At 38.9% G+C, this 21,321-nt stretch overlaps 4 protein-coding genes across 5 annotated transcripts; 3 read left to right on the top strand and 1 right to left on the bottom strand.

The window, feature by feature from the left end:
* The first annotated feature begins 1,893 nt into the window (after positions 1-1,893).
* On the top strand, positions 1,894-2,838 carry Antdh (Antennal dehydrogenase). Its single transcript, XM_068303069.1, has 2 exons — positions 1,894-2,500; positions 2,565-2,838. Exons 1-2 carry the CDS (start codon positions 1,925-1,927, stop codon positions 2,739-2,741), a joined length of 753 nt encoding a protein of 250 aa, XP_068159170.1. The 5' UTR covers positions 1,894-1,924; the 3' UTR covers positions 2,742-2,838.
* Positions 2,839-6,158: 3,320 nt separating this feature from the next.
* Dlic (dynein light intermediate chain) lies at positions 6,159-15,895 on the bottom strand. 2 transcript variants are annotated; one of them, XM_068296766.1, is made up of 9 exons: positions 15,624-15,895; positions 15,149-15,259; positions 9,596-9,786; positions 9,123-9,523; positions 8,834-9,063; positions 8,659-8,770; positions 8,406-8,600; positions 8,050-8,320; positions 6,159-7,013 (listed from the first exon to the last, which is right to left on the bottom strand). In XM_068296766.1, exons 2-9 carry the CDS (start codon positions 15,223-15,225, stop codon positions 6,916-6,918), a joined length of 1,575 nt encoding a protein of 524 aa, XP_068152867.1. In that variant the 5' UTR covers positions 15,226-15,259; positions 15,624-15,895; the 3' UTR covers positions 6,159-6,915. The 2 variants fall into 2 exon arrangements, with proteins under 2 accessions (XP_068152867.1, XP_068152874.1); XM_068296773.1 differs by having other exon boundaries at positions 6,239-8,320; positions 15,624-15,894.
* Positions 10,849-14,110, top strand: LOC137586937 (armadillo repeat-containing protein 2). Its single transcript, XM_068303145.1, has 7 exons — positions 10,849-11,311; positions 11,372-11,597; positions 11,666-11,803; positions 11,863-12,503; positions 12,567-12,765; positions 12,821-13,093; positions 13,148-14,110. The coding sequence occupies exons 1-7, from the start codon at positions 10,902-10,904 to the stop codon at positions 13,985-13,987; spliced, it is 2,727 nt and encodes a 908-aa protein (XP_068159246.1). The 5' UTR covers positions 10,849-10,901; the 3' UTR covers positions 13,988-14,110.
* A 106-nt stretch (positions 15,896-16,001) lies between the features above and the next one.
* LOC137582314 (zinc finger protein 189) lies at positions 16,002-17,177 on the top strand. Its single transcript, XM_068296802.1, has one exon. It carries the CDS (start codon positions 16,077-16,079, stop codon positions 17,175-17,177), a length of 1,101 nt encoding a protein of 366 aa, XP_068152903.1. The 5' UTR covers positions 16,002-16,076.
* Positions 17,178-21,321: the final 4,144 nt, after the last annotated feature.

The raw sequence follows: 21,321 nt of genomic DNA, 5'->3' as shown, positions 1-21,321 counted from the left end.
AAGGACAGGCAATTTAACTGTGACAGCGATGGCGCATTGCAAAAGGCGTCAAGGACATCACTCCCTCTCCCTCGCTCTCGCTCGGTGTCTCTTTCTGTTCCTCGTACCCCTCGGTTGTCTCTGTTGTTAACGTTTTGTGTCTCTTTAGTAAACCGGCGCCCCATTAGGCATAGCCAGGAGGTGGGCGGCTGAGATGAGAGACAAGGCGACAGGAGGCAAAAGAGCTTTTGTCTTTGCTATCATTATCAACACCCAGTTACAGTTCCCCCCCCACCTTAGTCACTCGGCCCCTTCTCGCAGCATTCCTTCCCTTTTCTTCACTCATTCCTTTCCTTTCATGTTGCGTATTGTTCATCTTTCTTCTCTGGTATTCATATTCTTGTTGCTTATTTTGCTTTAGCCGTTTCCTTCGTTTCCACTCAGTTCAAGTGTTTTGCATTTTATTTTACTTTTGAACCGTATGTTTGTGTGTGTGTGTGTCAGAGGGTATGATGGCACTCTTTGATATCCTCTAAAAGTCCCTCGCAAACACAATTATCGATCAAATCAAAAAATATATATATAAATTATGATTTCTCTATATAGACAAAAATATAAATTCCTCATTCATTTAGTTTTCTTTCCTGGTCGACCTGATCTCCATCATAATCATTTTCCTCCTCTGCCTCCTCCTCCTCTGCATTATTATCATCATCATCATTATTCTTTACTGCAGTTGAGGACGGACGTCCTCCTCCCCCTCCCCCTCCTCCTCATCCTTCTTTTTCTTTTTTTTTTTCCTTAACAAAAATTAACACTGAGCGACAGCAGCAACAACAACGAAAACAAGGACAACAAATGTGCTGAAGAAAATACAAAAAAAAAAAAACCAAAAAAACCTCCGCTGCAAAATGAAAAGAAATGTCATTTATCACAATATATAAAAATTTTATGCTAAATAACATGGAACGACCTGAATTTAACCAACAAAAAAAAAACAAAAAAAAAGAAGAGAAAGAGAAAACAACAAAACCAAAGGCAAAAACCAGAGCAAAAACTTTATGCTCATTATGCGGTGGACAGGAGGGGAGGGGCTCGCTGAGGGAATGGTGCGGTGGCTAAGGGGCCAAGGATGTTGACTGTTAGTTATTACTTTTGTTGTCGCCAAGCATTAAAAATGCCAAAACCAAAAGGCAACTAACTAAAGTTGATGGCCAATTAAATTTCAGATTTATGTATTATCGCCAACAAATATTTGATTAACTAACAAAAACCAGAAACCAAAAAGACAAAACAAAACTCTGATTTATTTCGTACAGAAATTTAAAGAGTTCAAACAACAGAAATTCAAACTTTATGTTGGAACACTTATTAACTAAAACAACTCTTTAAAGTCTTTAAAGCTTTCTGATCGATTTTCGATGTTCGAGAAAGATTTTCGCTCCTCCCCGAGTTCCCCCACCAAAATAAAGATCCATCACAGTCACATAGAGATCAAGTTGCAGCTCCAGATAGATAGATAGAAACTGATTTATCAAACGAATACAATCAATTTTCTCAATCACTTGATTTGAGGCGGAGTTTCAATCATCTCTTTGTTTATATAGCAAGTAACTAACTAATTTGTATCTATTCTATATTAGCTATGGAAATGTTAAATTAGCATGTCAGCATATGATGATGACTAGGCAAACCCTCGCCTACTTAGTATATATTTATAAAACATGCTATCCAATAAGCCCAATTATAATGTGATGAGAGAGAGTGTATGGACGATGGTGGACAGGGCGGGGGATGGAAGTGTTTGCCAGTTGAACTCGTTTGCACTAGCTAATACAAACATGTCACGCAAAAGCTAAGGTCGAGAACTATAAAAGGAAGTTGTCCCAAGTATTTTGGCTCAGAACCGTAACTAAACTCGTCTTAACTCATCTCGCCAGATATTATGGAACGTTGGCTAAATCGTGTGGCTGTTGTAACGGGCGCCAGTTCGGGCATTGGTTCGGCCATTGCCAAGGATTTGGTGAATTCTGGTCTAACCGTCATCGGACTGGCCCGACGCATCGAACGGGTTAAGGAGCTGCAAGAGAAACTGCCAGCGGCTCAACGAAATCGTCTTGTTCCACTCTACTGTGATGTGGGCTCTGAGAAATCTGTGAACGAGGCCTTCGATTGGATATGCCAGCACTACGATGGCATCGATATATTGGTTAACAATGCCGGAACATTGCAGACCGGCCAATTGGTTGATATGAAAATCGCTCACATCCAACAGGTCATTCAGACCAATATCATGGGCATTGTCTTATGCACTCAGCGGGCGTATCGTTCCATGAGAGAGCGTCAATTCGACGGTCATATTGTGTTAATTAATAGCATTCTGGGTCACAAGCTTCAATCTGCCCAAGTGGGCGTGGCACCCGATCTCAATATCTATCCACCCAGCAAACATGCAGTCAATGCCCTGACCGAAATGTATCGCCAAGAGTTTTTGGGTCTGGGCACGCGTATTAAAGTCACTGTAAGTCATAAGTCCTTGATCGTCTAAGGCAAATAATTTTGTTGCGTTTCTTCCTTTCCTACAGAGCATCAGTCCCGGTGCTGTGGACACGGAAATAATTCCAGATAGTTTGCGTCATATTGCTAATAAAACGATATTGCAATCGGAGGATATATCCCAGGCAGTTCTGTTTGCCATTGCCACGCCTCCTCATGTCCAGATACATGAGCTGACCATTAAGCCATTGGGCGAGATCATATGAAAGCCAAAATCCAAAATAACCCATGTATATTCACAAATAGTATTATATTTTTTGATTTTTTTTTTCTGCAAATAAAAAGTGTTAAAAAATTATTAAACTAATTCGTCTTAGTCACTTTGACTTAGATACACAGCTCAAGGACAGATCAGGTTAGTTAGCAGAAAGAGTTTCGAAACTTTCTCCATGGCCTCAAGCAAACAAAGTGAACAAACTACCCTCGCAAATTGAATGAGTTTCTGGTTTTTATAGCTTCATTTGTGTTACAATATTAATAAATTAAATTCATATTAATTAATCATAAAAAGGCTAGAACAGAACAGAACGCACAACTTATTATTATAATAGGCAATGCCAAAAGCCAACACAAACAAGTTTTATGTTCAGATCAGGCTAGTTCAATTTCTACTATAATGACAGCCTAATTACGGCTTAGGGCAACAAAAAAACTTTTGACAGCTTCTCAACGATGCTGCCTCTCTCTCTCTCTCTCTCTCTCACTCGCTATCTATCTCTCTGTTCTTCCTATATCTGACTACATCTCTGACTTCTGTTTGTAATGCATAACCTTGGCGAAAAACAAACGTCAAAACAACTTTGTTGAACAAAAACAAATGGATAAAAAAAAAGAGAAATCCAAACAAAAACAGACAAATTGATGGATTCATATACTAAAATCTGACAGACATCTGGATACTGAAAACTTAAGTCATTGTATTTACATATTTAAGTTAATGTTTAGTCGTTGTATTTCATTCAATTACGAATTCTTCATTGAATTGACCAGAATTGAGAGGGTCTGCTTATGGTTAAAAAAAGTTGGCTAAGTTCATCGGATTAGGATAAATTGGAATTGTTTTCCAAAATATTTTGAAAAAGAACTTCAAAAAATGTTCAAAATCTATATTTTTCTATATTCTTGTAGTGTTTTTATAACGATTTATTGATTCTTTAGAATTCAAGCTCTAATCTGCTTGATGCATTGCACTATTTGAATCCTTAAATTCGAAATATTAGTAATAGATTTCTTTAAACAAAATACTTAATTCTGTTTTCACAACAAGCTACAAGCCATTTTACGAGCCAACAACAATTGTGTCTAGTCGACTTGTTCAAGCGGCATGAGTCTTAAAATGTTGCATACTTCTCGGCATAAAATGTTAAAAAACTTGCAATGACATTCAGAAAGACATTTCAGCTATGTTATTATGAAAAATATAGAAAATCTCAGCAGATGCTAGTTTACTAGTTCTGGATCTGTACCATCTGTACTCTCTCTAGAGAATAATTGGCCTTCACTTTCTATTATATCAACGACTGATTTATGTAAGAACTTTTTTGAGGGCAAGTGTCTTCCTCCCTTTTGTGGCAGATAGTTAGTAGGTATGTGCAACTAATTGTCATAGTCTTAATGGCTTTAATTGTCTCTTCTATTGTTTTTCTTTTTGCCTTTTCTTGTCACAACTGCAAATGACTTGAGTAAGGCGATATAGTAGTAAAAGAGAAACTACAAGAAATGCGAGGAAAACAATTGAAATTTCAAATTGCTTCTGGTCAAAAAGTGTCAGACAGACAGCAATTGAGAGAGAAGTGGATGAAAACTAAAGAAAGCACAAAACTATTGCCAGCTAAAGACATTTAAGCTTACAAACATACACATACAAGTACTAACTGCTACATATAACGAGGGTAGCATTGTAATAATCAGCTATCAATGCAACTAGTCCAAAGATCAAAAGTCTGTAGACAGCTATGAAGGAGTCACTTTTTCACTCTCTTTCTGTACCTCTCTGTTTGTGTTTCACTCTTTTTGTACTAATTACTAAACTGACGATACAACCCTCGCACTATTGCTACTACTAATACTATGACAACTTGTACTTTTGATTTTATATGTGTGGTTTCTCCTTCTATTTTTTTTTTTTTTTTTTTCTTTGCTCCTGACCGCCGCCGGAAACTCAATTTGTTAGATAAATGTGTGAGAGGGAGCCAAAAGAAAATAGAAATTAAAGTGCGAGTGGAAAAGTATCCTACAGCAAAAGCAATTTCAATGAAAATTAACTTGGAAATACAATTTCAGAAATGCCACAATATGAAATTGGTTGTGACAAGAGCTGCAAGAGCATAACTAAACTGGAGTAAATAAATTGATATCTCTTTATTGGGTTTTTATTGACAAAAAAAGACAAAAAACAATTGTATAAATGAAAAAAAAAACTCTGTAAGGATGGGACAAAAAAGCATTACCATCAGGAACCAGTTTATCTCTCTCTTAGCCCCCTTAAGTATGGCATAATTGTCGTGATCGCATCAATTGTAATTGCCTCGGTCGAGAGACGCACAGCTGTTTCTCAGTTATTTTTAGCACACTTTAGGGAGTTACATAATCCATGGCAAATATCCTGGTTAATGTCTTTCCTCAATGTCAGAATACGAATGCTTATTTTCTGTCAATTTATTTGTTATCACTTTGATATGTGGGCGATAATTATTGTTTTATTTTTGCCAGTGTTATATGTCATCCTTTCTCGTTGTTGTTGTTATTAATGATGCTTGAAGACACATTTTCAAATCGATTTATTTCTTGTTGTTTCTGTTGTTGTTTTTTTTGTCAACATTTCCATAAATGAAATGATTTTCGCCATCGCCTATTGGCTCAACGTAACAGCTGGGCTCCAATTGCCATGATTGCCTTGACTAACTCCAAGGATGACCATTCTGTGTGTGTGTGTGTGCATGTATGTGTGTGCCTGTCTCATCTTTCCAGCATACTCATTCCACGCCAACGAACGTTGGCAATCCCCAATCCCAATTCCTATCTCCATCCCTATCCCTTCTGCTGTTGCCTGTCGTCGAGGCTTAGTCTTATTGTTTTTTGCCCGCATCTTTGCGTTTGAGGGTCGCCTGTGCGCTTCAAGTTTTGTTTCATCTTTTGTTGATTCTTACATTTTGACCCCCATCCTATCCCATCCCATCCTCCACACACACACACACACGCAAACACATACAGAGTAAATATGGCACACTGACTTAACGCTTTCTTCTGCCATTGCCATCCTCGATTTGGCTCAAAATATCTGACATTGACTTTTGATTTTGATTGCCATTTTGATTTAATGTTGTGCACGTAAGTGCAACAGCAGCTGGCCAAGATAAATTACAAGTTTCTCGAACCGTATTGGAGATTACGAATTGATCAAAGTGTTGCAAAAGTAATCGCTTAGATATTTATGCAGATGTTTGTCTTGTTTGTTAGTAGATTTTGTTATAATTGTCACTGCTGAACTCTCTTCAGGCTAATCTCTGAGGCAAACTCGTATTACAACTTTAAACTTAGTTACTATTTAATTGGTAGTGGTTATAATCCTTTAGGTTCCTTTGACTTTGCTTAAATCATCGAAAAAATTAAACATTTTCTGATCGTTTTTGGAAAATCGTTTATTTAAATTGGTTTTTTTTTTTTCATGATTTCGTCGTACTTTTGTTGTTCTCTCTCCCTCTTTTCCTCTCTGTCTCTTTGTTTTTTTCGCTTCTCTTGATTTAGTTTTTATAATTTTACATTTGAAATTTGTTATTTTTGTTCCGTCTGTGGTTGTTGTTGTTGTTATTAATGTTTGTTTGGTGTATTGTTTAAATAAATTTTTGCACAATAATTTATGTTTTTGTTTTGCTTGTTCTATTTATATAATAATGTAAATATATATATATATATATCTATATGTATATAAATATAAAGATATATATTTCTAATGTACAAAACAATAGTTTTTATAGTTCAGAGAGATATAGACACACACGGTATAGAGCGAGAGGTAAGACAGAAAGATGTGTGATAAGCCATTTGTTTCATATCTGTCATCGTCATCAGCATCCTTTTGGTTAATGTTGTTGTTGTTGTTGTGTGTGTGAGTGTGTGTGCATTTATGGCAAAAAAAAAAGTATATAGTATTTAGAGTATATCAAAAGTTGTTAGCGAGGTTCATTAAAGCTTAACTTAACAAACGACAACAAACCGAAACTGGGCCATCTCTCGCTCAGCTGTTTTAACTTGTTTTGCATTTCAATTATTTCTTTTATTTACTTTTTTTAAACACAAGATAATGCAACAATTTTAGATATGACAAACCAATCTTCAATTTACATACATTGTATATGAAATATATAATTTTCTTGCTTATTATTCTTGTTGGTATCTTTCGTTTTCGTGCGTCTTTTTTGCATTTTCTCCGAACCTTTGGCGATTGAGTGCCCATACTTCATATTTCCTGCGATTGACTTTTCAATATAATTATAATAATGTTAATTAGAATATATATAAAAAAAAAATTATGCATATTTATATATATGTGTATATTATGGATGGGGCAAAAGGGTGTGTGGGTATTTAACAATAATTCAGTTAGTTCAGCAGCACATTTTGGCCATAAAAATAAAATTTCAGCTAAAATACATATTAATGGTTGTTCGTTTTCTACAATAAAATCAAACACGACAAAAATTGAAAAGGGATTTTAAAAAGAATTTCGAAGCCAACTCTTACAAGTACAATCGATTTCTACAAGTGTGTGTGTATGTGTGTGTGTTTCATAATTAATATAATTAAAAAATACATACAGCTTACCAACTACAGGTTAGGCATGTGTATTTTGTATTGTTTTTGTTTCTTTTTTGTTGTTTTTATATAAGCATAACTGTTTTGAATCTCTCACACTGCGGCGCATTTTGTTTAATTATTATTACATATTTTAAATAATTTATTATACAAATGTGTGTGTGTGTGTTTATGTGGGTGTGGCGCGTGCCCTCTAGACAAGAAGAAAGAAATAAACACCAGACACATTTTGGCCAACTCTTTAGACTTAGACTAACATAATTGTTAAATTTTGCTTCCCTTCGTTAAATCAGAACTGACAATATTAATAAAAAAAATAAAGAACAACGAAACAAAAACTCATCATATGAGTTTGAATGGAATTTTAGCTGAAACTCAGGAGAAGTTCCCTTGAGTTGGTCTCAAAAATAAACGATTGAAACACTAAATCACGTTTTGCCTCATTAAATGATCCAAAAGTGACTCGCAGAGAGTGTCCTTGATGATAAGTTGCAGCAGTTAATTTACGATAGCATCCTTTCCCGGGGGGCAGGAGATTTTTGAGTTCTTATCGAAGAGTTGTTTGTTTTTCCTTTGTGTCAGCGAGAAGCAGCTGCTTGGAGATGTGTTGTGTGTGTGTGATTTTGATAGTTTGTTTTTGGGCGTGAGTTTGTTGGTTTGTGGCAGTAACAGCAGCCACACACACATTTCAACACTCACTTTGCGAAAGATCAATGTCCTTTTTAGCGCTACGCGATAGACGATCCAATTCGGCCGCCGCATCTGTGCGTACGGCTAGCTTTTCGGGTGTCATTGTAAGGCCATCGGTGCCATTGGATGTACGTGGGGTGCCACCTACACCACCTGGACTTCCAGGACCACCTGGTCCCCCTGGAGCAGTGCTGCCAGACTTTTTGTGTAGCAGCGAATTGAAGAAATTGGCGAGAACTCCCTCACCACCAGGCGTTGCAGGAGTTAGCTTTGGATCAATCTAGCAAGAAAACAAGCAAATTTTTACAATCACAATAGAGAAAGAGAGATAGAGAGAGAGAGGGAGGGAGAAAGCAAGTGCCAACCTTCTTGGGTGAGCTCTGACTCGCACTGCCTGGAGTACGGGGTACACCGCTCTTATTGCCACCAGAGTTTGCTCCTTGGGAACGCAATGGCGATTCGCCACGCACTTGACTACCCTGCTTGAGTATCTCTTGTTGCCGTGCCAAAAACGCCTGCTCATCTTCGGTTTGCACTTCAGCCTCACGATTAGAAACAGCCTATGGATAACAAAAACAAATGAATAAAATCGTTGCAATGGACAAAGACTGCGCTTACCTTTCGAGTGGGCGGCGACTTGATGATATCTGTGTATGGATTCTCAGCATTCACACCATGCATGTTCTCATACAGAATACTTATTTTCTTCAAGCTATCCCAGCCAGCCGGACTGCAAAAAGAAATAGGACAATTTGAATAAAAAAACTTCCTTCGATTTCTAGTTGTCACTCACATGAGTACCGCATCCTTTTCCACGACTAGCGCTGGTGTACGGAATGGTAAACCATAAATTCGATGCGTCAAATATTTATAGAGGAGATCACAGTTTTTGTCTTCTTTAACGCTCGTATAGAAGAGTGAGGTGCCATGCCGCAGGCAAAAGTTTCGAATCCATTGTTGAATGAAATCGAAATGCTCGTCACGATACTCGTACTCTTTCTCCAGTGTGGTCATGTAGTCCGTCTAAAAATACAGGTGAGAGGTTATATCTAGTGGAGTTTACAGGATGAGTCGAGGTTTACCTTTGTGACCACAACAACAATATCTAGACCAAGATTTGTAATTAGTGCGTCCTCTGTCAGCGGCAACAGATCATCTTCATCAATCGAATTGTTGCGCATGGTGCGTTTGACTGGAGATCCCGGATCAAGATCATCACCGACCTCACAATAACTTTGCCACGTTGTGGTTAAGCGTTGACGTGCCGCCTCCTTCTCTTTGGGATCCAACTGAAGACTCTCAATATGCTGAGCAAGTACTTTGATCCAATGATTAAGCTGCTCCAGCCAGCCCCAGGGTTGTGTCATCGACACTGTGAGTATGACGAGGGTATGTGCATAGTTCGTTTCGTTGAGCGCATAATGCAGGAGATTTGTGTGTCCTGGATCACCATCCAAGACCCAAACGCCTAAACGCGTCATATCTGTGAAGAAACAACAACAAAATCAATTGGAGATTCTGCAAATCAGATACTATATGCCTATACTATACTCACCGTCTCTGTATTCATCTTTGACATCAATATAGGCATATTCCAAGCCGGAACCCTTCTTTGGATCCTCAACGCCCTGAAGTTTAGCAATTAATGTCGTTTTGCCGGTGGCATTATCGCCTAATACTAGTACAGATTTATTTGATGGAAGTTTTGTGCTGCCCTGTGTTTGTACTTCATTCAATATCGCAGACCTGAAAACAAGGGGACATTATAGTAATTGGAAGTCCATGTGAATTTGGGTCAGAGAGTTATTGCGCTCTTTCCGCATAGATATATATCCTACTTTGCAATTCACTGAGTTCAATTAGTTGTTAGTCATTTCAAAAATTTCTCTTTTTTGGCGTGAATATTTTATAGTTTGGCTCTTTTGGAAACACGCCATTCACCCACTTCCTCCACCAACCTCAACAACAACAACCACTTTCATGCAATTCAATTAAGCCAATTAAATATCTTGAAATTGAAGAAACGCATTTTAGAACAATAGAGTGACATGCAAATGTGGCCCCATCACTTCGTCAAGTTCCTAGGTTCCAATGTATGTATGTATGTAGGTTCCTTTTTCCGCAGACGCAGCACAACACACACACACACACACAAATGGTGGAACTGGACAATCGCTCTACTGACTACTCTACTCTCTTCACGTACAGCCTACTTTTCAGTCTAGTGGTTAGTACCTAGTCAGTTGCCTTCTTGGAATACATATACTGTGTATTGTGAGAAATTTCTGTATAAATATCGATTGTTTGCCCCATTGCTGTAAGTATTCTTTTGTGGTTGTTGTTTTTGTTGTTGTTGTAGTCAATTCCTTGCTTCCAGAATAAAATATAACTATACATATTATCATTCCACCCAAAAGGTAGAAAAGTATTTAAACTACCTTTTGATAGACTACTCGCTCTTTAGGGGGCACAGTGGTTACTATAACATTAGTTTAGTTGCTTTAACTTTAGACCAACTATTCCTGCCATATTAGGTGTCACTGTTCCTGGGATATTAGGTGGCTTTTATTTTCATTTTTTGGTGGTGGCAACAAACATTTTTCGTGAGTAGCTTCACACTTCTTGGCAGTCATGCAAAGTTTGCCCCCAACTCCCACACTAGTCCAGTTCAGTCCTTTCTCTCTCACTCTCTCGAGGGGCCTTTCCGCGTTGGTTGGCATGGTGAAAATCCACAAAAGCCAAAACGAAAAATATATATATTTTCCTAGCCAAAATGACGTTCAGTGACTGACTGACTACAGACTACAGAGCGCAAAAGTGGAACATTAGAACAAAGAAAGAAAAAATAGGAAACAGCAAATATGAGTTTGCTTTTAAAGCGTCGTTCACTCAGTGAGACACGTCCAAAAATTGATAACGAGAAAACCAAACAGGAGAAGCAGCAGCATCAGCCTCCAAATCAGATAACTCAGTCAACTAAAAAGCCGCCGGTGTCCTCGGTCCACACGAATTCTAGTGAACAGAGTCTGCACAAGTTATCCTTGGGCATGGGCAGACGCAAGACATCCGCTGAGCTCATAAGCGAAGCAAAACTATTTCTTGGCGATGGGGCGGGAGCTGGAGCTGCTGCTGTTGCAGTTGGACCACAAATGATGGCAGCCACTGGCGGTGCCCGTTTAGTTAGTACTCGTCGGCCAATAACTCCACGTGAACCCGGACGTGTGCTTTATGGCAAGGTGGCTTTAGCCGGACGACCGCCCAGTGCTTTTTCGTAAGTATCAGATACTTCTCTCGATATGGGTTCTGAATCTTAAGATCTCGCAATGTGTAGGATGCGTTATTTGCAAAATGAGAAACCACCAATGACGCCGCCTACAAATTTAGTTGCGCCGCGTCAATTGCCGGCCTTGGCAGGTGCTCCAGCTACACCAATGCCACCGCCCACACGAAATGGCGATTTACTCTGTCAATCGAGCAGCGAGACATTAATTGAACTATTGAAACAACATGCGGGCCTAAAGGAATGCAGCGCCGAGACAGTTCAACATATCAATGCGGTAATCCAAATGGAATGCACAATAGTCAGAGTTTGCCATTTGAATCCATTTTGTTGTCCACTCTTTAGATATTACAAGAGCTCTATACGAGGGTACGCAAACAGGAGCGAAACTTTAAACGTGGCTTCATATTGGGAGGACTCTATGGTCTGGTCGAATGTACGTCTCCGCGTATCCTCTTGGCTGTGGCACGCGTTGTATTGGCGGTAACAGATGCATATATATTTATATTGTTCAAATTAAACATTAATTAATTGCTCCTAAGCTTCGTGTGACTGGCAGCAATCTTACTGGAGCCTGCAAGTTAATCTTTAAAGTGGCTCGGCATGAGCAGCACGACAGTTTGTTCCATGAACATGACGTGCTTGAATTGCTTATCGATGGCTTAGGCCATGCCTCCCCACTGGAGGAGCCAGAGGCATGCATCTATGCCTATGGTTCTATACGATTCCTGACCGCCAGTAGTGGACAACAGGAGCGTGATGATGCCCTCAACTGCAATTGGCCTGTCGAATTGATAGAAACAACTTCACCAACCACAGCGGCAGCCCTAACATCGTCTACAGCTCTAGCTGGTTCTGGGGGCGGTCAGACAGCCATCATTTGTGCACGTAAATTAAGTGGCCAGCAAACATTGATTGCCCGCCTTGCCCGGCATGGGGCCGTCGAGTTGATGATTCTTCATTTACAAATGCTAAACGAGGCGGGAGCCACACGTCGTCTGTCTGGTCCACCATTGCATACACTCTATCAGTTGTCCGCCGCGATGCGTGCCCTGGCCAATGTGTGCCAACAACAACAGCGTCTTCAATTGCAATTGCAATTGGCCTGTCCACATTTAATACGTGCTGCTGAAGTCTCCATGGGTGAGCTGGAAGTTCAGGCCAATGTTGTGCGTGCCCTGAGGTGAGTCACTCAAAAGACAATCTGAAGAATCCATCAATTTTGATGCACGTATTTTCTGTGCAGTGTTTTATCCGAGGATTCAGATTGCTGTGAGATGCTATTGAAATATACAGCCCGCATTGGGTTACTTTTGGGTCCACCTTGTTTTTGTGGCAATAAGGATGATGCTGGTCAATGGAACGAACGCCTATTGGCTGTTCTCAGTCGTCTGGGCTATATGTTGGGTAATATATTGGCCAAACATGAGTCCGCACGCACTCAGGTAAGGATTAGAGCGCAGTTACAGATGAAGATTAACTCATTCCGCATTTTTGTAGTACTTTCACAATGATGTTGCCATGGAATATCTGTTAAATGTGCTGAAACAGCTGAGCAGCAACCACAGCAGCAGTAATAATAACCACGGAACAACGATCCCATCCGCCGCAACAGAGGCTTCCCTTATCGATGCCCAAATCAAGCTAATACGAGTCATTGCAAATATGAGTGTGAACTCCGAGGTTGGAGCTGGTCTGGGTAACATTCATACTCTCGGCTCAGTGCTCCTGCAATTGTTGCGAGATGCAGGCTCAACTAGACAAACACAAAGGGTGAGAGAAAGTCAATTAAATAATAGCCAAATGGATCAATCTATTGAAACACAGTCACCCGAACAGCAAGAACTTCTGCATGCCACATTGGGAGCTCTGCATAATCTATGCTTCTATCAGGATAAACAAGAGGGAACACCGGCTGTGGGCTCCTTGCAGAGCCTTATCGATGAGCTATCGGCGACCTTGGCCGAGACTTTGTCTAAATGCCAGACGACCACAACTAAAGTGGAATTGGTACGAGTTTTGGGCAACTTGACAAGGAACGAACTGGCACGTCGATGTTTCTGTGCAGCCGGTGGATTGCCCCTAATAGTGCAACAGCTGACACGTCAGTCTTCGGGACATGATTACGAGTTGCGTACCTGTGCCATTGGCGTACTGGTCAATCTCTTAGGCGATGGCGAACAACGTTCGCCTTTCTTGCAATTGCGGGGCGCGGATCTGTTGTTCCTTTTACTTAGAGGTTCATTGGAACAGGAAGATTGGTTTATGGCCAACATTGTGTGTCAGGCCCTCTGGAATCTATTGATTGACGGTCAATGTGCGACTGCTATATGCCAGAGTGGCAACGTTTTGGACGAGGTCAGCGATGTATTGGCCGATTATTTGGATGAAGAACGACTTGCCAATGCCGGAGATGATGATGAACAGGATTTGGATGTGGATGCGGTTGCAGGACCGGAACCAGAACAGCAGCAAAAAAATCTTGAAGATGAGGCCAATCACCATTATCAGCATCATGATGACAATTTGTGGGAGGATTTTGCATTGGTTGCCACCGATTTGTTGGAACGCATACATAACAATTTCGATAAACAGCAGGAAACACACATCGAGAACGATAACAACGATGATAACGATAATGACGATGTTTTTATAGAGGAAATGTAATCTCTCTCTCTCTCTCTCTTTATAGATTATAAATAATATTAATATTGATAACCAATAATAATAATAATCCTTAACTGTAATCGAATACCCAAAAATTAAAATTCTATCTTTATATAATGATAACTCCAATGCACTTTTATAATTTTAAACGACATTTCTTTCGAGCTTGAGTTCAAAAGTTTATGAGCAGAGATCTCGAGTTCAACGCTTCCCCTAATTTATTTATCTATTCCTCTGCCTACAGAGTCTTCTCTCGTTCAAGAACTTGAAAATTTATGACCCTGAGAGGGGAATTAACTTGACGAAAATATGGCTTTTGAGAACTTTCATTTAGCTAGCATATTTTATCATAAAATATTTGTTATAGAGTATCAAATTGTTTATCAATTGATAAATGATATGTGGAGCAAGTGGCATTGATTGAAGTAGAAATAGGAACATTATTTTGAAGGGTATTTTTGAAGTCGAGATTTGTTTTGAAAGTAATATAAGCTAAACGACATATTTAAACGATGACAACATCGCTCGCTCACGCACACACACACGCACGCACACTTAGCCATTCATAGACCATGGCTTGAAAAGCCCAGCTTTTGTTGGCTGATTGGACAGAAGCTACTAATGCAAAAAGTAATACAAAATTGATAATGCGAGAATAACAAAAACAACAACAGGAAAAGGTAGACTCTGCCACGGCTGACATCGACGCCAACTGCGCGGTTCTCGATTTTTAGTTTTGTTTCATGAATCATCGACAGCAGCAGCAGCGCATACATTTGTTGCGCTCTCTTCGCCCCCTCCCACCCATCGTATTACTCTCTTTTCCACTAGGCAGCCACAGCTTTGTACGGAATTACGCTAAAAGTGTTTTTGAGGTTAAATGGTTAACATGCAAACAGCTGGGAACCGACAGAGATGGATAACGCAACTCCCTGAGAGAGAGCGCGCGATAGAGATAGAGAGAGGAACTGAGAGAGAGATTGGTTGGAAAAGGAGCAGTTACAGTAGCCGGCTAAGGTAACATAATTATTGCAAAATTATTTGCAAACGTCAGCTAAAAGAGCGCGGTATCTTACGGTGAGAGGGGGTCGAAAGTAGCTCTCTTCTTTTTCTTGCTTTCTTTTACATACATATTGTTTTCACTTCTCCGCACTCACTCACCAAAGATTCTCCTTTTCTGTTGAGGCATCCTTCTTCTTTACTGTCAAAGATGATGTCAGAGCGCTGTCCAAAGCCATAGTATTGTTGCTGCAGCTGATGTTATTGTTGTTCCTAGGGCAGGGGAATAAGTGAAGATTGATGATAGAATTTCAAAACACACACCAACACAATGGGCAGGACATAAGAGAAGGCTGCGGGTGAGCACAACAGTTGCAGCTTTGCAAGGTGTCGTCGTCGCTGCCAGCGTCGCTGTAGCTAACGCTGTCGACGTCGCAAATAATCTAATACGATTATGTCGTTGGCCAAATATTGTAATTTGGTCAGTTTAAATCTTTGTTCAATTTGTTTTACACTATTGTTGCACACAGCAGCTTCCTCTCTCCCACAGCCATTGACCAAAAAACAAACACACACACAACAAATTGGGAACTACTCTCTTTATCCCAAAATTTTACTATCCAAAATTGCTACCTACGCCTGTTTTTGCCTTGCTTCGCAGCTCTCTTTCTCTTCTTCTGTCTTTTGCTCTGTTCCAGCAAACACACGGGGCCCCGCACTTTAATTTCTCTTGGGCTATCCACCGAGCAATTGATTCTTTTGGTTATTTGTTTAATCGTACGAAAAAGAAATAACAAAAAAATTGTTTTCTAAATATTTATTTATTTATTTCAACGCAGAGTCGGAAACGGAGAGAAATTTATGATTTTTTTCGCTATGAGTTTTCTTATTAGAGACGGACAAACTGAGGTGTCACAACAAAACTATCGATATCTAGTAACGCAGCCCTTTCGATTTTATCGAAAATCGAATACCTTATCGCTATCGATTAATTTTGGTTTCTTCTTCATTTTATCGATAACATGAGCGGCGATGTTTTTGCTTAGATTGTTATTTTCTGTTTACTTTTAAATTTCTAACAACAAACGCGATGAAGCCAATAGTTATTAAACCAAAGACTCTCTGTGCGAGTGCAGACACCATGCCAACATCCTCCAGCCGTACAGGCACTCCAAATCCAAAGCAAAAGCAACGCGTCTACCATTGCGGAGCGTGCCTGACCAGCTTCAGCCGCTATGGGAAAGCCAAGACCCATGAGCAGATGTGTGCTCCACGAATCCAACGGATGAATATGTGTAAATATTGTTTGACCCTGTTTCGTGACGAGAAGCTATTGGAGTGGCATATGGAACGGAAGCACACAGATGGAAAACATTTGTGTTTGCAATGCGGCAAACGTTATTCGACGTCGACATTTCTGTATCGGCATGTGGTGACCTGGCATGGAGAGCACTCGCTTTTCTATTGCGCCATGTGTGCAGATAACTGCAATGATGTGAAAACTTTCAGTGACTTTGCTGGACTGATTGCCCATGCGAAACGAATGCATCAATTGAATCTCTGGGGTGGCGGAGCAGGCACAGCCGACGACGAAGACTACGTTGGCGGCGGCGATGGAGCGTTCAGTGATGCCGAAGAGATGGAGAATTTGGAAATGCTGGAGGAGAACATTGAAGACCTATTGCCCATTGTCGACTGGGATGACGATGTCACATTCGGCTGGCCCATGGATCTCGACAAGGAATCGTGCATTGCCAGTGCCTATGTCTGTCCACTCTGTGCGAATAACTTCACTGGCAGCATAAGTCTAATCAACCATCTCGAACAAGTGCATAAGAAAAGTCCTTTAGATTGCAGTTATTGCGCCAAAACGCATCCAAATCGCGAGGCCCTGCGTATGCATCTCCAGCGGATGCATGTTCTCATCCGTAAGCATATCTGTGTAGAGTGTCAACTGGAGTATGCCACTGCTGATCATTTGGAGAAGCACATGAGGAGCAAACATCTGCCAGAGCGTCATCACAAATGTGATATTTGTGGTAAGAGATTCGCCCAATTATGCCATCTAAAGGAGCATCTTAAAACGGACAGGAATCACCATCAAGGATCGTCCCTTATATGTCAGCTTTGCAATTGTCGTTTCTACCGGATGACTGATCTTCAACGTCACGTTAATCAGAAGCATGGCTGAATCAGACTAACTAAGAAAATTAAGGTAGGATTTAGTTCGCTTTACAATGATCAACAATTGCATATGTATGTCAAAACTTTTCATTTTAAACTCCAATGGAGAATAGAACTTACTTCCCATGGAAGAATAATCACTTAATAGTATAGAAATTTTTGTAAAGGCAAAGTAATCAGATTGAAAACTTTGTTAACTATGACTAGTAGCTAAATATGTATCTTAAATTTATAGTCTAACAAACTTTCAGATTGGTTTAACAGGCTTTTGAAAGAAATTTAGGTCTTACATTTCTCTAAAAACTTCTTGAGACAAACAATATGTCCAAAAGGATTATTTCGATACTCTCAACGGTTAAGTTGGGTTTAAAATAAACAAGGTTTGCTCCAAGATTTATAATCTAGTGTATTAAGTTGTCGCTTTCTAATACTTCTTTATTGAAATTTCATCTGAAGGGAGTGTGATGATAAGTGGTTCGGGTTCTGTTAGCTAACAGAGCACCTTTTAATGAGCCGTTACTACCACCCACCCACTCAAATTCTCCCTCTGTCTCTCTTTGGAACGCATGCACGCACACCCACACACACAACCTTTTTTGGGGTCTCTCCAATGTTAAGTAACAGCAAGTACAATGATCGCAGTCACAGCAGCCGCTGTTACAGTTGTTGTTGTTATTTACTGAGCTTCTCCTACTGCAGCCACCAGAGAGCACAGAGCACGTCAGAGCGTAACAGTAGAAAAAAAACGTTATGTTGGAATCTCTGTTATTGCCCCGTTTATAGTGATATTAAACAAAAAAAAAAACAACAAACTGAAACCGTCTCGCGGTCGGCGCACTTGGCCGATACCGCGTAACAAATTGTGGGGACAGTTTTAAAGGAAACTTGCTGGCGTTGAGATCGCTAGAACACAAAACAAATAAATAAATACAAAAAAAAAAAAAAAAAAACAATTCAAACGCTGCTTCGTCGCGCATAATTATCATTCACCTTTTTTATTTCCCCACGGCCGCCCTCAACTTTTCCGCACTTGGTTTTTGTTAACAATATTTTGATAAGTTTTTCTGTTGCCTAATTTTTTGTTGGTTTTGTGTAAGTAATAATAATATATTGATATATACATATGTGTGTGTGTGTGTGTATAAAAAATTTATATTCAACGCGTGCAAAACGAACAAAACAAATACAAACCTCGATCAACTTTTTGTTATTGTTTTTTTTTTTTATTGTATCTTTTATTTGAAGTTTTTCATTTGGTCGCGCTTTTTAAGCCGGGCTTAAAAAAGCTCTTTTGTGTGGTGCAGCAGCAGCAGCAGCTTTTTTTTTTTTGAAGAGAACAAACAAAGCTGCTGCTGCTTCTGTCGTTTTTTTTTGTTTTCTGTTTTTTTTTTTGTTATCAACTGCTATTGACTCAATGTGAAATACAAATTTTGTAATTAAGGTAACACAATTATAAGTGTTCTTTATGTTGTTGTTGTTGTTACTGTTGCTGTGGAAAGCCCACAATGGAAATTGCCCAGCCATTAAATGTCTAATGGATATTATAGAAATAAAAACGAACTACAAATAAACACAAATAAATAAAATGTAAACAAAAGTCCCCCCCAAAGTTATGTGAGTGCAAGGTGCAAAAGGAAAACAAATTTCAAACTGGCTCATAACAATGATTCATTCCGAGTCAAAGAATAAGTTATAAAAACAAGTTAATATCACAAATAACAAGTTTAACCAGAGCAAATTGTTTTCCAAAAGGTTCAATAGCATACATTTATTTTTAAGTTAACAACAAACTACGCTAAAAACAATTTAGAGACATTTGTTTCGGCCAAAAATTCATCAAATATGCAACAAATGATCCACAATAAAAAAAAGAACACAAACAACTAACGAGCATTTGGAGATAAATTGTTGAAATCGTAAAAAAAGTGTGTGATTTGCTTTAAATTCTGATACAAGTTTTATTTTTAATTAGAAAGTGTTAATTTGACCTTTCCAAAGCTAAGTCAATTCTATTTAACTGCAAATGAACTAGATTTCAGTTCTAAAATGAGATTTTGTTTAGTTTTCAACAAATTTGCTGATAAACAATAAATTTGAAGTTAGAGAATCCTTAGACGTGTCCTTATAGCTACGATTTCCTTCTTTCTGTGTCTGATTGTGAGAAAAAAAATAAATACTTTTTCGCACTAAATTTACAAAAATTATCCACTAACTTGTTGTTAATGATAGTTGATGCCATAGAATTGTATAAAAAGGATTTTTTAAACCAAGGTCAATCGATCTAGACTTCATCTTTAAACCCACTTTTAAAGTTTTCAATTTTGAATAAATCAATCTAATTTTATTTTCAATTAAGAAATCGACTTATTTTAGGTATAAAAATAAGCTTAACTATCAAATAGATATGGCAATTGGCCATATATGTATCTAGATATATCCTACAAAGAAATCCCTAAGGCCTTTTGGGCACCACTATTCAATAACGAAGTTTGGATGCCCTTGCCTTTTTTTAACAAAATCTGACGAGATAAAAGAATAATTAAAGGCTATTTATATAAGTGTTAAATGCTATAAATAAAAAGGAAGTTGTTTAATCCGCACATTTGCCAAGGTTATCTTTGAAGAATACGATGGGGAACAAACAATCTGAAGCGACATCATGGAATACCCTTTTAAACAAATGAACAAATGTTAATAGAAGCTCGGATTGAGAGCCATTTCCTTCTGATATTGTTTGGTTTTTGGTTTCGTTTATCCAATTTCATATGGATCGATTGTAATTCGTAGAATTCCCAAGGGTATTTGGCAATTGTTGAAGTAACTAGCATCCCGAGATGGCATTCTCTTTATTATTATTATTATTTTTATATTGTAATTGATTTGCCTGCCTGGCATGGCGTGGAATGGCTTGGCCAGGGAGAGAACACTGATGCAGCTCGGCTCGGTGGGGTGGGAAGGGGTACAACAGACGACGACGACGACGACGCCAACGGATGAAGTTGTACTCTTATCTTAATGTATCAGGGTTGCCCTTTAGCTGTTTTCCCCAGTTGTTCTCATTGTTGTTGTTGTTATTATTGTTGTTGTTGCTATTATTGTTATTGCTTAAGCAATTGCAGTTGCCACTCCCACAAGAAGAGCAATTTGCATCCCGATCCCATAACCCAGACCCCCGCAAAGTTGCAAATATTTGCCAATGATAATGCTCGAGATTATGAATAACTTAACATATGGACATGGTTCAGGCAATTCCATGGTCGCCAACAAAGCGACATTTGTTGTAGGCCTTTTTGTTTTTGTGGTGTGAGAAAAGCTAAAGCTAAGGAATTCAAAAATTGTTCATAAAGGACAAAGACCTAAAGGCAATACCCAATGACATTAACCCTATACGATCTCTTGATATAGTATTTTGAATCTCCATTCAATCCTTCTCGTCCTCCTCCACCTTCACCTCCGTTTACTGGGCTTAGGTGATCAAAGTGACGCACCAAAAAGCAATGCCAACAGCAGAAAGTCAAAACGTTTCTGTCTCCGGAATGTTGACGTATTGTTTTGTTTTCTTTTAATTATGAAACGTGGCTGGATTCGTAATCTGCCGATATTTATATATACACATATATATTTATGTATGTATGTATATTTAGGTGTGAGATACACTTGTGCAGCTGACGAAATATGCTCCAGAAGAGCTGATAAGCTCTTTTTTGTTTTGTTTTGTTTCATTCTCTTTCATTTTCTACCCAGACACATATTTACCGTTAAACAAGGTTAGGACCTTGATAATTAATAGTAAGGTGTCACTTTAGTTGTAAATTAATCAATTAGTATTTAGAATTGGCACTTGGATTTGAAATCCTGAGAAATTGTTTATCTATCGGCATGAAAATAACCAATTTCTATTTGTAATCAAGTGAAAGGGCATACAAACGTCGGCCCTGCTCAAGTCTAGTTGGTCTTGGCGCCTAAACTGTCCTCTGGTTTTATGGCTAAGAATCATTCATTAGTCACTTTATTGAGGTTTTATTTGTTAATATCAATTTGTCTTTTGAGGCATTTTTAATCAACTTTACCAACAAGTCTTTAGAATGGTCATTTTCACTGGTTATGCGATGAGTTAACTTCCATTAAAATCTGATTAATTTTCCCCTCAA

The sequence above is a fragment of the Drosophila tropicalis genome, unplaced genomic scaffold (genome assembly GCF_018151085.1).
Source record: "Drosophila tropicalis isolate 14030-0801.00 unplaced genomic scaffold, ASM1815108v1 contig_158, whole genome shotgun sequence".
Taxonomy (NCBI): domain Eukaryota; kingdom Metazoa; phylum Arthropoda; class Insecta; order Diptera; family Drosophilidae; genus Drosophila; species Drosophila tropicalis.
This window is presented reverse-complemented; position numbering and strand designations above follow the sequence as displayed.

Excerpts from the sequence above, each read along its gene's own strand:
- Antdh (XM_068303069.1), top strand. The coding sequence starts at position 1,925 with ATGGAACGTTGGCTAAATCGTGTGGCTGTTGTAACGGGCGCCAGTTCG. Across the intron at positions 2,501-2,564 it reads GCACGCGTATTAAAGTCACT|AGCATCAGTCCCGGTGCTGT; the intron begins GTAAGTCATAAG and ends CCTTTCCTACAG.
- Dlic (XM_068296766.1), bottom strand. The coding sequence starts at position 15,225 with ATGGCTTTGGACAGCGCTCTGACATCATCTTTGACAGTAAAGAAGAAG. Across the intron at positions 8,771-8,833 it reads GAAAAGGATGCGGTACTCAT|TCCGGCTGGCTGGGATAGCT; the intron begins GTGAGTGACAAC and ends TTCTTTTTGCAG. Across the intron at positions 8,321-8,405 it reads GTCAGAGCTCACCCAAGAAG|ATTGATCCAAAGCTAACTCC; the intron begins GTTGGCACTTGC and ends TTTTCTTGCTAG.
- LOC137586937 (XM_068303145.1), top strand. The coding sequence starts at position 10,902 with ATGAGTTTGCTTTTAAAGCGTCGTTCACTCAGTGAGACACGTCCAAAA. Across the intron at positions 11,598-11,665 it reads CAGTTCAACATATCAATGCG|ATATTACAAGAGCTCTATAC; the intron begins GTAATCCAAATG and ends TCCACTCTTTAG. Across the intron at positions 12,504-12,566 it reads AATGTTGTGCGTGCCCTGAG|TGTTTTATCCGAGGATTCAG; the intron begins GTGAGTCACTCA and ends TTTTCTGTGCAG.
- LOC137582314 (XM_068296802.1), top strand. The coding sequence starts at position 16,077 with ATGAAGCCAATAGTTATTAAACCAAAGACTCTCTGTGCGAGTGCAGAC.